Source organism: Sceloporus occidentalis, unplaced genomic scaffold (assembly GCF_023333645.1).
Source record: "Sceloporus occidentalis isolate IW3139 unplaced genomic scaffold, rSceOcc1.0.p SCAF_28, whole genome shotgun sequence".
Taxonomy (NCBI): Eukaryota; Metazoa; Chordata; class Lepidosauria; order Squamata; family Phrynosomatidae; genus Sceloporus; species Sceloporus occidentalis.
Genome location: NW_028317008.1, coordinates 12324588 through 12341527, shown reverse-complemented (window position 1 = coordinate 12341527; position 16940 = coordinate 12324588). Strand labels below are relative to the sequence as shown.

The 16940-nt window shown below is 40.0% G+C and overlaps 1 protein-coding gene across 1 annotated transcript in view; it reads left to right on the top strand.

Annotated features, from left to right (window-relative positions):
• The first annotated feature begins 498 nt into the window (after positions 1 to 498).
• TBC1D30 (TBC1 domain family member 30) overlaps positions 499 to 16940 on the top strand; it is a 37251-nt gene continuing 20809 nt past the window's right edge. The window contains exons 1-2 of the mRNA XM_089486164.1: positions 499 to 955; positions 11656 to 11820. Coding sequence (XP_089342290.1) covers positions 499 to 955; positions 11656 to 11820 — 622 coding nt within the window. The remainder of the gene's footprint in view (positions 956 to 11655; positions 11821 to 16940) is intronic.

Here is a 16940-nt window from a genome sequence, read left to right as displayed (position 1 = left end):
ATACTACCGCGTGAAAGCTAGTAAGTACGTAATGCCTGTTCTCCTGGAGCCAGATTTTCAATATCCCTTCCTCTCCACCCTATCCTGATAAACGAAAGGATAAGGCTGACACGCATGCCTGCGAGCTCCAGCAGGTGAAATGGCTGGAGACGTCACATGTCTTATTCACCTGTTAAACAAGTAACTGAGAAAGTGACCAGACAGGTTTGCACCACTTTGAGTCAGGAGGAGGAGAGTCTAAAACAAACTTACTGAGAAAGCACAGGCAGTGGAAGGTGTCTCCACCCCTTGTATCTCTAAGTAGTACAGTCCCGGAACTTTTTCCAGTGTCAGAAACTTGGATTTTACGGTGGAGTCAAAAAAGTAAGAAGCAAGTCAGATATGGGTGGCGAGTATTCCCTACTCTGTTACTTCCAGTTTGTTTCACTCTGGAGGACATGTTGGTAACAACTGCAGGATTCTGGAATTGCTCCCTGGCTCTTATCTCACAAAGTAACCATGGAGGTTGATACTCCGGACTTATTTGAAGATTATGAGAGTGATGTGTTTATCAATGAGAGTGGCACAGAGTCTGGCTTTCCTGCAAACCTCAACTCATGGCCCCCCACTTTTCCAGCTGTCTGGACACCGCTAAAGCCTGAAGATCAGGAAGGTGAAGTGCTGCCAAATGAATGTTCAAGTGGCAGGGGCAGTGCAGACAGTGCCACCTCGGCTTTCTCACAAGAAGGCCGTAGTCGCACATCATCTCTCGTGAATGGTTTACTTACAGAGCTCTATGACACATACCGGTCTGGATCTACCTCTGGACATCTTTACCATGATAGTGTTGACAGCTCAACAGAGGCATCTGGATCAGATGCCTTTCTAAGCAGAAGTAATCCTGAATCTGGCTTCCTTCAGGAGCTTTCGGAGAAGCAAAGTCGCAGGCATCAAATACAGTATCTGAAGCAGAAAGGTAAGCTTGGCACTGGATACGGGTAATTTTGATCTTTAATCTCATGTATTATTGGCCCCTAAGTGGTGGCTCTGGCTTCAAACTGCCAGTGGGTGGCAAGAATATTTTTTTGGTTTTAAAGAATGCATATTAAAGTTCTCACAGAGTACTCTTCAGTGGGGCTGCCAGTGTCTGCCAACTGTACCCTTAAGCCCCCAGGCACGTATAGATCGAGCAGCTGTGTGGAAGATCTAGTATCTAAGCAGAATGCAGTAAGTAATCCATTTTCGACGATGGCTTTGTGGACGATCTGTTGGACCAGCCACACATCTGTTTGCCTACCTCGGCGGCCGTTGAGGGGCATGTTAAGAAAGTTACCATGACTGGTACCTGGAATGCAGTATGTATTTGCTGCTCATTCTCTCTCTGCCTGTTTGTCACTTAAGTGAAATTCCAAAAGCACAGAGTTCTCTAAACAGGAATCCATCTGCAACGTGGAGAAATGTGAGCAACCAGTGGCAATGCTCCGCTTCTAACATTTTGCTTCAGAATACTTATTTTATGCATAACTTGGATTAGCTATTTAATACCGATTGGCATTACTGTGTACTGTTTAAATCCATGCAAATCAGAAGAGACCAGGGCCCTTCTTTAAGGTTACACAGAACAATAGCTATGGCCTTACAATTGGCAGGGCCCTGTACTCTCGCTTGTACAAATATATAATTGATACAAATAAAACCATTTAAGTTTTCTGACCACATAATTTACACAACAATTTATTAAAACATATGCCTTTGATTAGGCATAAGCTGCCACATTTATATTTTAACCTGGATGGACACTGAGTGGTGGTGTCAAATTCTCGATTATCCCCAACACGACTTTGTACACCTACACTCTACATATATTTCTTTTTTGCTTATGTTTAAGTAACAAATTACCTGTTTTGTTTCTTCTGTTCTCTGTAAGAAATATGTCATCTTGCAGCTATGTCACATGCTGTAAATTGCTCTGCCCTCGGATAGCCGTGACTTTGCAGAGGAACTGTCAGGGTCTAAACAGTTCTTCATGGTAGATGTACATTTGCGATCATAACACCAGGTTCATGGACCAGCTGGGTTCCAGCAGGCATTTTGAGAAGGAATCAGGAAATGTTTGCTAAATATGTATAAGAAATAGACACTCCTGTGTCCAGAAAGAGCTGGCTTTTCCTTAGTATGTAGTGCAGGGATGTGGGAGCTCGGTGGCCTCCCATGACCTAACCGGAGTAGGACCTTGTATGGCTTAGGTATTTTATGGTTACTTCTTGTGTGTGGCACACAAACGTGAAGAGTGCTGCTCTAAATTGTGTGTGTCTATATATATATACACACTTCCATATGGACCAGTGGTCGTAGTAGCTGGTGTGAGCATTAAGCACAGGTAGGCTGAGGGCTGTCCTGAGAAGAGCTCATACAATAGACAAGAAGGGTGAAGGCCTGGATTTAAGCAACAGCTTTAATGTATCACGATGATGGGTAGTCACACTGAAGGGGTTAGGGTATAAAATGTTGAGTTGGAGGTAGATTTGTGGCTAAAATAGATATATAACTTCCCCATAGTAAACAGGTGATCCCAGACATCACAGTGCATTAGGAAAGTTCACCCTCAATGAGCTTCTGTTACAAGAAGAGCTTGGTTGACTGTATAATGCATTTTACATCTGTGAAATGTGTATAAAATCATCTCACTGATACTTTATTTATTTCTTTGTCAGAAAGCCCACTAGCCCTCAAATGTTTTGCACAGTTATTTGGGACCACCCTTTCTGGATTCATGGTATAGCAACCTGTGGTTGGTAGCACCCAATAGTAATATAAATGAACAATGTCTATAGGTAAAATACTTCTAGATCAGGCAGAGGTGTATTTACCTTGGTCTCTGCCCTATGCAGTGCTCCAAGCTGCCCCCGTTATGGCTGCCATTCTTACTATGATGTCAGATCCCAGCACTTTGTGACGTTAACGATCTTGGCACAACACTCTATATTGTAAAGGGGCTCATTGGGGAGACCAGAGATCGATCTTCCTTGTTACCTGTCTATTACACAGTGGTGCAACGAGGGTGATGTGCCCCATGTTTTGCTTTTTTCTCAACAGATGAATCAAATGCATCGGTCGGGCAGGCAGTGCTTTCTCACAATACTCTTCTGGTCCTATGAGTTTTAGGCTATGCAGTCACATCTTCAGTTCAGAAAGCACTACAGAGCATTGTCTAGAGTTTTGAGAATGGAACTTCAGCGTTGGTCTTTACTCCCTCGCGAAAGTGGGATAGAGGGAAACATGTTATATAGTGATGTTTGTTTATGCGCCAAATGGCTTGAGGCTCATTGATGCATGTTCAAATGCTCAATGGGGAAATCCTCTACTGTTTAGATTTAGCAAACCCCTTTATATGCAGTGCATAGATTGTAAGCAATACTTTAATATTGTAACTTTGTATTCTAACTATACATTGGTAATTATATTAAATCCTCAAATCCCTCTCACCCGTTGGTCCTGGCTTTGTACAATAAATACCGATCTGTACAGTATATCCAAATCACTTTTTCCCTATCCTATACAGTATGCGGCACATGACCCTCTCTTAACAAGCGACCCTCAAAACCAAAAACTGAAAGCAAGCAAGGGGGTGGATTTGGGGGGGGAGGTACAGTATTCATCTAAAAGCAGGTTACATTAACAAAAATCTCGCTTTAGTTCTGAATTATTTGTTGATAATAATAATATTAGATGCCCAGATCATAAACACAAATTATACTAACTCTATCCCCAGTTATGTCATAGGCAATGTTTAATACTAGCTTTTGGTCGTGCGACATAAGGAGACTGGACTGATAGGGTCAAAGCATTGTTGCTAAAGCAACAGAAATATGATCTTTTGAAAAATCTGCATTTTTTTTATTTTTTTATTTTTTTTTTATGCTTAAAATACTGTGGTGCCCAGGCAATGTGTTGTCTATATGGAGCTCTCTATTTTAGCTCTGTATTATGGCGAGGGACAATTGGGCCTGTACCTATAGAAGGGATGGGAAACGTTTGTCTAGTAAGCAGTTTATTCCTCCCCATTCAGAGGCCTCCATGTAGACAATTCAGTCACTGTTAAAAACACACATTATAATATATGTAGTAAGTTTTCTCTAGCACCAAATGAAAAACAGCTTAAACATCCTCTTCTTTTATGTATCAGTGTGTCTTGTCTCATTTTATACTATAAGTAGGCAATGTATGAGAAAAAGGAACAGCAGTAAGTCTTCGTTAAGCAGCCATGCGTTGCGTTATGGTTTCATGGTAATGTATGTACAGACTAAACTTCAAAGGAGTGTCAAACTCTAAAGCAAACATTAAATGTTAAGGAAGGGAAAAGTACTCTGGGCTACTGGTTTTCCAAGAAATTAGCAGACTTGTTCCCTTTGGCTACTGTGCGTGTTGCAAGACTCGTTATCAACAGGTGGTGTGTCACTTAGACAAAACATTAATGGCCCTCTCTTGTATGTTAAGCATAATAACCTTAAAAGATCTGCTATTTTACTGTTTCTTCTGAAGGTTTAATCACATAAAACAGCACATTTTTTACGTAGTGTATTCCAAAACCCTGTGCTGGTGCCTCCTTTCGTGTCCAGGCCTTCAACTAGTGATGTTACTAATGCAGTATTTGGTTATCCATGGTTAAATGCTGGCAGAATAGCTGGAAGCAGTGATGACCTTAAGGGGTTGCTGCGTTCGTCTTGACCCAGGGTAGTGCCTTGAGCCCAAGAAACATGAGGAGTCTCCTCGTCCACTGCCCATCTACTTATTAAGTGTGCCGGAATATGATGTCTAATTGCATTCTGCATTAGTTCATACGTGAAACAATAGTGTGGCACTATGCACAGTTTGGTGTTGTACAACTAGGCCTGTTGCAAGGGAAAGCTTTGTTCTCCCCAACTGGTCTAATGAGAGTTGCTGGTTACCAATGAAGCTGATCGTCCCCTGGAGAAGTGGTGCAGCTAGGGACTACCCTACCCTGATCTGCCACCCTAGGCCAGAATACGCCACAGTACCTTTTGAGAGTTGCACTATTGTCAGATTGTCTAGAGCCTGTAACACAATACATTGTTGAAAATGTAGCATTGCAATACTGCCAGTAAAATGATCTTGTGCTATGAACATTATTTTCTGTCTGCTTCTGGATTGAAAAAGCAAACTTTGCCCTAAAATAAAGGTGTGGGAGAGGGGTGGCAGGTAAGGCATGGTTCCCCATTCTGTCAATATTACTCACTATGGATGTTGACTGAAGGGGTGGGGTGATACATCAATTATAGCTTGAGCAATATAGGAATTGGATAACATCGGAGCCTGATTGTATAGGAAGCAGCTGTCAAGGTATGATTTCTTAGAATATTACTACCTTTGTACTGAAAGTACCTCAGTACCAAAAAATACTGAATTGCATTTGCAGCATCCAAAGAGAATAATACAGACCAACTAGTCTTGCTAAAGATTGCATAGGGTTTTGCTCATATATATATATATATATATATATATATATATATATATATATATATATATATATATATATATATATATATATATATATATATATATATATAGCCTCCTCTGTAGTGAACAGAGCCCTAGTCACTGTGCTGTGGCCTGCTCCCTGTAGTTTGACAAATTAGGAAGAGGCCATGGGAAGGAAATTGTGCCCAATCTGTGGATATACCTTGCTCTGCAAACACTTTATTGTTTACTACCAGTTTACCAGAATCGGTGTCGCTTTATTTTTATAGGTTTGAATTTTAGAGCATGGTGTACGCAAATTATCTTTTTTTTTATTTTATACATAATATATATGACGTATTTTGGGGTCCCCAAAATTGTGCACATTCACCCAAAAGGACAGGTGATTCTCACACACTTAAGTACTTGGTGGTCCCGCTCTGTGCGTGGTCTACCACTTTGTGGCTAAGCTCTTACTGCTAGACACTTTAATGTCGCAATAATAGCACTTACAATGGACCAGGGCAGACATTTCCCAAACTGTCTTGTGGTGTCCTAGGACATTACCATGTTTTAAAGTCCCCAAGCTCTTCAGTACTGCCAAGTTACATGTTTTATACACATATAGAGGAGCGCACAACCTAAAGACCATGAAACACTTAAAAACTTAGATTCCCTGGTTGTTTACTCAAATAATAATGACCAGTAAATGCACAAAACACAGCGAGAAAATTACATGCTTGTCTATGGAGAGGGCTTGCTTATGTGCTTGATTTTATATACCTGTTAGCAATGTGGCTGAACCACCTATACTTCATTATTTAGGAGGGGTGTCTTTTGGTCATATAGAGTTTCTGTGTGTAATATATATAAATATAAATTATGTGTGTGTATGTATATATATATATATATATATATATATATATATATTTTTTTTATTGCTGGAGATATATATATATATATTTTATTAGTGGGAGTGCTGGAGATAAGTGCATGGAGAAGGTAGGCTTTTCCTATAGGCAATGTTCTTGTGAGCCACTTTATGTTTACCTAATGTTTATCTAATTGGTTTTTTTTTTGTTTGTGTTAGTCCTTCTATCTATTGTGTTCCAGTGCCTACTTTAAATTGTAACCATTGTTTAATCATCCCCTATTGTTTTGATATGCATAGAAGACTTGGTGTTGTCCCTAACCGACAGATTCACAAGAAGTTCTGTGGTCCTTTACTATGTCCTTTGACTCCCATCCCATGGATCGCTGATTTGGACCACAGTAGCTATCCCATCTTCACATTAACATATTGGTCTGGCTGCACTAAATAATCTTCAGGGCCAACCATTCATTATAATCTCTCCCATGGGGGTAGAGGGTTTCTTTTTTACCCCTCTAATTGTATATAGCATGGGACAATTTACAGGCCATTATGCATTACATGTGCATAACCATTTGGTGGGTTATATGATTTTATTAAGATATTGCCCATAACAATTTCCTTTTAGGACCCCAGTGGTCTCTTCTTCAGACGTCTTCCATCTGAACAAGAGACCTCTGAGGTCGTAAAGCTTATGTGACCTTGCAATATTTTAATATGTTTGCCCTATAAAATATCTCAACTTCCATTAAAGCCTCCATCTTTTCTTGAACTAATACCGCAATGCATATCTTCTTCATAGAAACCGATACAAAATGTTTTCCTGTACTGTATTTGAGAAATGTTAGAATCATGGTAAGGAAGATGGATATCGAAGCCTAAATAATTGAGTTTAATTTCTCTTTCTGAGCGGCAATCAGCGTTCATTATACGATTCTGTTTTTCTAAATCTATCCGCTGTTCGGTGGAGAAAACATTGTAAGTTAATTTGATTCACTGGTAGAACATCTACAGATGCCTGAAGGACATTTAAACAAAGCAAACAGGACTTGTTTTCTCTGCCGTGCAACAGGTACCACTCTAGAAGGTCACGTTGTTTTTTTCCTGATTTATTAAATATACTGTCATGATTAAGTACATTTCCTTGGAATATTTTTCCGGTAACCATGGCACCAAAGGGTGTGGGGAAGGTTAACGTGTTACAAGAAACCCTTGATTTATCTGTCTGATAAGTGTCTTGTGTACATAGATAAATTGTGTTTGCATTATGAGTTAGGGCGCAGCTGGCACCTGCAGAGGTTTCACGGTGGGGAAAAAGTCAATATATACATAGAGGTAATTTACAGGTCTCCTGCCATAATACAGCAGTATGGTACAGAGAGGCAGGATGATGCAGTGGTCTCATACGTTCTACATCACGAAAGGCTAACAAAAAATCTGTATCCATACCATGGCAGTTCTGGCCACGTCTTGCAAGAGAAGGCTCCGGGTAACCGGAGCTCAGAAGTTCCCAGATATCAGGCCTGGACTCGGCAGGGCTGGATTGACTTAGGGGCTGATGGAGCTGCAGCTCCAGGCCCCTACTTTAAAATAGGCCCAGTCAGGACCGGACTAACTGCCTCTACGGCCGCATTAACGCAGGGCATAAGGGGCACCTGCCCCTTAACCCCGCCGCAACTGCGACCGCCACTCTAAGGGTCCGGGAAGCCCCCACCAGGGCCGGCCTTACGGGTGTAAGGTTTAACCCCTTGACTGCTAACGACGGCATGGTGCAGTCGCTAGCAGTCCCAGTCAGGTGCTAACGACGGCACCATGCCGTCGCTAGCACTATCTTACCTTTATGGAGGTCTGTGGACCCCCATCACCACCTACCCCGGCGATCTGCCCCTCACATTGAAGGGCATCACCGGGGCCATCCGATCCGGCCGGTGACGGCACGCGCAATGACGCGATGACGTCACCGCGCAACTTTATTAATAACTGACAATTGTCAGTTAAAGCGGTATGGGGGCATGCTGCTTAGATGCCTGTATCTCAGGCATCTAAGCAGCTACAGACCCCCAACATATACCGTTGGAAAGGTATAAGGCATGTGAAACAAGAATAACAAATTTTAAGTAAAAAAAATAAAAATGTACAAAAAAAGTAAAAAAAAATGATTTGGGGGTCTCTACAGGCAGATAAATAAAGATCAAAATTGCCTAGAGACCCCCAAATTAAATTATCTAAACATAAACTAGTTTAACTTAAAAAAGTGATCATATAGCTATGAAAAGTCACATTCCCTTTTTAAAAATGGCCGATACTAAATTTTAACCCCATGATCCCTTTGACCATGGGGTTAAATTTAGCCAATGGTAACATAGTAACATAGTTCATAAGGTTGAAAAAAGACCAAAGTCCATCAAGTTCAACCTATATAGAGGAAGGCAATTTTTGAAATCCTGATGAACTGTAAATATTATTAAAATCAGCCATTTAGCCTGTGTGGTACGTGAGTAACCATCTCATCCCTGGAGCTCCTTGCATTTTTACTGCAAAACCATCATTTCTTTTGGATTGTAAGGGGAAAAAATGGTGTGTGCTTCTGTGAGTGAATGTATGGAAAGTATGGTGCGTGCTTCTGCACACATTTGTAAAAACTACACCCCTTGGCGCATCAAATGAGGGGCTGCATGTGTTTCTAGTCCAAACCTGGAGTGCGCAAGACACAAATGAACATGTCGCTATGGTTAGAAAAAACATATTTTCTAGTCAAAGCGACATATTCCATCATTATTTGTGCACTCAACTTTTGTCCTAGAAATACATGTAGCCCCTCAATTGAACCGCCGAGGGGTGTAGTTTCTTGAAATGTGTACTTTATGTACCCTAATTTAACTTCCCAGATGTCTAGACCACTTTAACTTCAGATATGGCAGATTTAAGAATCTTGTTAAAAAATTGTCTTAAAACATTTAGGGGCGATGCCTGCAATTAGACAGCTGGGAAGTTAAATTATGGTACATAAAGTATACATTTTCAGAAACTACACCCCTTGACGCATCAAATGAGGGGCTGCATGTATTAGTAGCACAAGACTGGAGTGCGCAAGACATAAATGAACTTGTCGCTTAAAATTTTTTTATTTTTGTAAGTGTGATATTCAATTATTTGTTGTGCGCGTCAGATTTGTGATACAAATACAAATCAGACCTCATTTGCTGCGGCTGGGGGTGTAGTTTCTAAAAATTATATAGTTTTGTTGGCATATTTTAACATCCCAGGCAGCTAGAGCTGTTTAGTTGAGGGCAGCCATGCATTACATTTAAAGATGTCTTTTGTGATAGTCTAGTAAATTTCTCAATTTCTGTTTATTTTAGACCGGTTACCTACTACGAATACTTAGCAACACAGATTTTGATATTAGAGTTTAGAAAAATAAAATTACAAACTAATTTTTATTGAGTCGGAAGTGAAAAAATACACTTTTTTCCAATTTTTGGCTTTATTTTGCAAATCTAATGAGACATACACATATAAAAATGGTATATTTCGAATCCGCTGGGTGGGCTGAAAAAAACAATATAGGGTTTGTATAGTTTATTCCCAAGAAATGTACTTCTAAATGCGTTTAAACGAGAGATGCACCAAAATGCCGAAAACCAGCTTAGCACCCAGGTGGGAAATGGCTTAGCAGCCAAGGGGTTAAATTAAAACAGCAGGGGGTTTTTTTTATTTTTATTTTTTTTACTTTAACATCCTCCATTTTAAATAAAGGTTTTTGTTAACTTTATTTAACATGGAGGATGTTAAATAAAGTTTAAAAAAACCCAAAAACCCGATGTTTTAATTTAAGCCCTGTGCGGCCGCAGACCCCTAAGGCCGGCCCTGGTGGGGGCTTCCCAGCCCCTTAGAGTGGCGGACCCGGTCGCAGTTGCGGCGGGCTTAAGGGGCCCTGCGTTAATGAGGAAGCATAGGCCCAGTCAGTCCGTTCCTGACTGGGCCTATTTTAAGGTAGGGGCCTGGAGCTGCAGCTCCATCAGCCCCTAAATCAATCCGGCCCTGCCACGGGCCCGGTCGCAGTTGCTGCTTGCTCCGGCAACAAGGTAAGTAGGGTGAAGGAAGGGGGGTGCAGTGAGAAGGGGCAGAGGGGGGGTTAGATAGTGAGAAATGGGGAGAGGGGATAGATAGTGAGAGGGGGTACATATTGAGAAGTGGGGAAGGGGGTACATAGTGAAAAGGGGGAACATAGTGAAAAGGGGCAGATAAGATGGGCAGAGGGGGTAGTGTGAATGCGTATGAGAATGAATGAATAAATGTGTGGATGAATTGTGTGAATGCGTATGACAATTAATGAATTCATATGTGGATGAATTACTTGAATGATTTGTGAGACTGCATTAATGAATGTGTTAATGATTTGTGTGAATGAGTGAGTAAATGCAAAGATGGTACATGAAGGGTGGGCTTTAAAAATAAATAAATAAAAATGGGCTGCTCAGGCTTAAATGCCCGGGCCTATTTTTTGTCCCAGTCCAGGCCTGCCAGGTATACATATGGTTCTGTACACTTTCTCCAAATGCATATCTCTCTCCCCCAGCTCTTAGGCTTGCAGGAGATATTCAGCGGTTATTCAGCCACAGACCTTGCTCTGCCTGCTCTTTCTGCCATATGTACTAATCTAATGCCAATTAGGCTGATGTTATGACGAGTTACTAAAATACTGTCCATCTTCTCATTGTACAGCACATTTGATGTTTTGGCTAATCGCTCGAATATTTGGGCAAGTCTGGATTTCTACCCTGTTTCGCTTTAAAATACCCAATAAGAGTTCATCAAAACTATACTGAAAATGAGTTTTATTCATTTCTGTATGTTTCCAAGAGATTTGTTTGAGGTAGTAGTTTAAAGTGTTTATTCCTCCTGTGAGAATGCATTTAATTTCACTGTTAGGTAATTGTTTTTCTTAATTTTATGGGCTTTATGCCACATGCTAAGAAGTTTTAATTAAAAGATTGGTGGTATCCATTCTCCCCTTGAAGCCAGCAGGCTACGCGTTGCGCTGTTTACACAAGGAATGATTAATGGTTCCAAAGGTTGTCTTTTTGTCTCTGATCATACTGGGCAGTGGGGGAACTAATGGCGGTGTGCAAGATACAAGGTATCGTGGCCTCACTTTTTTGTCATGGTTAAGGAGGAACTGGGGACTTGCAGTAAGGAAGGTGCTGCCCAGGTGTAAATCCCCTGCTGAAGAACATGGAAAATCATCCCCAGTCTGAAATGAATTCGTTAGATGAGGTATTGAAAAAACAACGTGGTTTCATTACTTTTAACCTTTATTTCAGATATTGGAGAACTAAAATCTATAAGAGGAGAGCTGGACCACCAAATTGGGGTTCAGTCTGCCAAACTCTTACGTCAGCTGAAGCAGAAGGACAGACTCCAAAACAAACTGCAGAAGAATTGCGATATTGTCACTGCGTGTTTGCAGGCAGTTTCACAGAAAAGGCGTAAGTATTACCTGTAATAAAAGATAAAATAAAGCACAGTCTATCTAGCCCAAGTTGCTGTGACATTTTGGTCATCTGCATAAGATGAAATCTGTCCTGAATGCAGTAGTGAACAGCTATGATCCATAATGCATACTGAGTAAAACATCACCCGCTTTTAAACCTAGCTGTCATGTGGACATTCATAATCACTCCAAATATCTTCTCAATGAATACTAGATTATGCACTCAAATTCGTACAAATTTAAATTTTAACGAAAATTGTGAATTTAGTCAATTTTTATGAATGTCCAAAAATTTTTTTTTATTTAAATTTTGTTGTCCTTTTTAACTCACTAATACTTACTAATGCTCTGTCACGCTCTCCCTCAATGTCTCTCTGCCGTCTCCGCTGACTGCTTCTGTGTCTGTCTCCTTTCCCGCAGCTCTGTTTCTTCTCTTGCCTCTTCTTGTTCCTTTCTTCGTCAGCTCTCCCTTTTTTTTTTTTTTTTTCTCTTTCTTCATCCCCTTCTCCATGAACCAGGCCTCCTGGAGCACATCCGCAAAAGGGCGGAGGGCACACCCTCTCCCCAGATTGGAGGAATGCAGAGAAGCTGTAATCATGGCTCCTCTCTTTTTCTTGGGAAGTACACCAACACACCAGAATAATGCAGACAGATTTAACGTGGAAAGAGAAGTGCAGACACGCTTCTCTTTCACTATGTCTTCGTTATTCTTGCCTCTCTGAGTACTTACGCAAAAGAGTGAAGCCTCAGGTATGTCCGTATGATCCGCACTTTTGCGGAAGTGTTCCGGAAGGCTTGGTTTACGGAGAAGCAGGTGAAGAAAGAAGACGCAGGAGGAGTGACGAAGAAAGAAGGGCCAAGAATAGAAGCTAAAGTGTAAGAAACGAGTCAGGGACGCAGAAGTGGTCTGCATAGATGGTAGGATGACATTGAGAGAATGTGAATAAGCATGTGAGAGAGCTAGTGTGAGTCACAACGAATTTGGTTTCCAACGCTAAAAAGCCCTCTGAATTTCATCCAAACCAAAAGGCCAGGACACCGGTACATTTGATCGTCTATTAAATGCATACATTATCCAAATGCATTAACTTTGCTGTTCCATGTAGAGAAAATATTGCACTCTATGGTATGTCAAGTAAAGAAACCTCTGTCACAACACAAACAAAAGTGTTTGTTTAAAATTTTCTATGGCAACAACCTATCAGTGTCTGCTTTCGATTGTGCCATATGATAATTAAGTATCCCCAGCAAAAATATGAATGCATGGCAGTGTTTTACTTGATTAAAGAATTATTTTAAGGAAGGGTCGGGTTACTTAACATTATTCAGAAGGGGGGGAACAGCACTTTTAAACTTTTTTGATATCGCATAAACTCACAAATCTACTGTAAATGCAAATATTTGGTTTTACTTTTCTTTCACAAATAGTTGTGGAGGAACACTAATATTCCAAGAAAAATACCTTGAAGCGATTTAGTAATAACCTTTTGTTTAGAAAATAAACAATCTTCTCTCCTGAAAAGTATCATGTGTTTTGATCATGTATCCTGATACACTGTTATGAGTGTCAGCTCTCTACCGTTTTCAGAATTAATCATAGATCCCCTTTCTAACAACCCTGGCTCTTGCCGTTAAGGTATGAGACCTATGTTCAAGCAGTCGTCTACACCGATATCACAGACGTATTGATTACTACTGTAGTGAAGAGCTGTGTAGTTTTTATGAGACGCATAAATGGCTTAAGCTAAGACAGACTAAGCTAATGTTCCTGTCTCTGTTTTGTTGACATGCAGCGTGGCAGCACATTGTGTACAGGTACAGTAAACATTAACCAAACACATGATTATTGCATTGGGATGTTTAGTGATGTGTTCATTTAACTCCTCTTTCTTTCCGTTTCATCACTTGTTACGTACATTTATTTTCTTAATGTGTCACCCTCGCGCTGATTGTGTTAGATGTAAGGAATCATTCATGGATGCATCCTCATGAATATTGGAAAGTGGCATTAAACCCAAAGGTTTATATACGAATGCAGATTGTCATGTTTCAGGGGAGGCTAGTTTAATTCTGAATTTAAGATAAGACGAGAACTGATTAAGGTCTCTAAGTCAGGAAAAATGGGGAGAATAGATGGTCCGAATGGTTCAAATTTCTAAATGAATGTAAACTATAAAAATTTTAGTGTGCTAGATGGTGGTTTTATTTTATTTTTAACATCAACTGTTTTCAAAAAAGCGGCAGCAGCCTTTAAACTATTTTGTCGGCCGAAGGTGGTACACAAAAGCTTTTTTTTGGGGGGGGAAATGAAAACGTGTATAAATTTTGTCATCCTTAAAATAAATAAATTTTAAAAATAAAATGATTTGTAAACACTCACTGCACAGTGAACATCATAAAGAACAATAAGAAATTACAAATAATTTACTTGTTAAGACATACCAATAGCAAACTCCATACAACAGAACGGACAAAGAACAATATATTCATTATAGAAGCCTGTAATGCAGCCAGTGGGCAACCTAAATGTATTCTTTCCAAATACCAATTAATTGCAAAAAATTAAAGTTTTGCAAGCATAGCTAACTGTGATACAATCTTATCAACTAGTACTCTGAGCTAGATTCCTTGTTGTAGTTAATTGCATTAAAGCTTTGTTATTACAAATGACAAGGAATGACTGACCTTATTACGCGTGCAATAATATAATTAGTTCTAATTTCTTCTGAAATAGATTTTGAAGTCAGCGAGTAGTCAAGGGAAATCTGGACTGCATCTCTAAGATGAGCAAAATGTGTTAAGCGGCAGTCATATTGGCTGCTTTTGTAAATCTCTAGCTGTTTTCTTCTCGGTTACAGGATAGTAGGTAGTGAAAATTTACCATTCAAGACGCTTTTTTGATATTGAGTTTAAAATAGATTTATGTAGTTTATATAGATGAGTTGCAGTTGCATAAATAACTGATGCAGGGTCATAACTTGTGCAACATAGAATCGGAAATGTGACAAATCGTCATAACGGATCATTTTAATCTCTTGCGCATATGTATGAATCCAGAATTCCTGCCATTGCAACCATCAGGTGTAAAGTCCTTTCTCCCATTAAAGCATACCCACCTCATAGGGGCAGCACAAACTGTTTTGATGTAAAAACCCATAGGAGCACTACTTTATTATTGCCACTTAGTGTGCCGAAAACATATACACATTTTTCTGGGAAGAATCTCTGTAGTAAAGTGTATGCTCTGCCCATAGGCATTAATATTAGTCTACGCAGACTTATATATAAGCCTTTAACACTGGACCGAGTGTGAAGCTACGACACTTACCTTTATTCAGGCAACTAAGTGCAGTTTCTTATATCATGAGCTTCTTCATATGATCTTTGATGGAACAAGTCCCCAGGATGTATACAGACTAGCAGAATGTATAGCTCAAAATACAGCGCTATGGAATCTGCTGGTGCAATATAAACGGAAAGGTCAAAACCTGTTTTTGTTCAAAAGAGGCAACACGTTTTGTAGCACTGGCAAAAAACTAAATAGCTGTCGCATTTTTGTTTTTTAAATTCACAAAACCCCTGTAAAAAAAACTTGCTGTGTAGCTGCCAGTGTCCCTTTAATTGTTTTGAGTAACTTATTTGAACAATGTGCTGCAGCATAATGTAATTTTTTTTTTAATTTATTTATAAAAAAGTGTTATAAAGGACTTGTGCTTGCAAAATACCTCTCCATATTTTAGCAGCTCCCAAGTTTAGGTTGATGCTTTCCAAATTTAACAGGGCTGTAATCACATCACTGCCTGTAGCAGGTGTTTCCATAGCAACCGTATCCTGAAACGATGCAGCACATCATACACTTAGGTCTAATGCATCTGCTTTGTCTGTAAAGTGCGGTATCCTGGTCCATTAAATGGAAATAAAAAGGAAATGGTGATTAATGGAGGTGATATTGTGAGAAAGGAGATCAATTGCAAAGCTCGGCATATGCCTTAGGATGAATGAAGAAAACAAACTGTTGTGACAGAATACAATATGTAATATAATATATTTATAATTTTTAATATGTCAGCACTGGGCAGATACTATTAGGGTTAATGCTTGAAACCTGGTTGTTTCACCATAGGAATGAACTTGACATTGCTGTGACTGCTTTTCAATCTTTGAACAACAGTCACATTTTTAAATATAACTTCCCAATATACTGTTACTGGCTTCTGCAATGACAGTTTGAACGCGAGCTTACCTTCAAGAATTCAAAACTGGCCAACACATCTTGTAGCTTGTCATCCCAACCTCGCTTAGATCAAACAAACACAAGTGTTGTGTATGTTTCTTCCTAAGGGGAGTTTTGAGCTCTTAATCCCTAGGATGCATTCATGAAATTGGGAGTTTACATGGTAACATAGGATGCCTCTAGTTTTATGCTGCAAGGGGCTTTGATTGAGGACACGAACAGTCAGGTTGTTGGCAAGCCATATTATATCAGGGAGCGTAAATATGCAATCAAACTATAGCTATATAGATAATTTTCCTGACCGTGTATTCGGTTGCAGCTCTGGTTTAGTGACTATGTATCGCTCAATCACGTTCATTTGGCGTTCAGAAAAGGTTTTGGTCGTAAAAGTAGCGTTAGCGCAACAGTGGATATCTAAACCCGTGAGTAAAATGATTTGTGTGTATTAATGTCCTGCATGCAAGTGTTACTTGTGAATGTGTGTAAGGATACATGCCTCTATGTAGTGTACAATTTACTGAGTGTACCTAACAATATGTAAAAAGTTGCACCAAGTGGGATCATTTCAAAACGATCAATACAAGTTAGAGGCATACGTGGTACCCAAGGAAGTAGTATGGACCCGTCTCTTATATTCTCCTTATTGAAATAACTAATACCATGCAACTCTTTGAAAATGTTTAGCTTTTCTTCCCTTTTATTGCACTTTGGTGCAACACAGGCTCCTCCTTGGCACACCAGCTGGGGCCACAAGTGCCAAGGCCCCTATGCGGCAGCCCTTGGAATTACATTGGTGTCCCTTGCTTTTGCCACTTGAAGGGATAACCTTAAACACAAGGTACTGTTCAGTGGCGCTGTGTGACTCGGAGGCCCTGTATCTA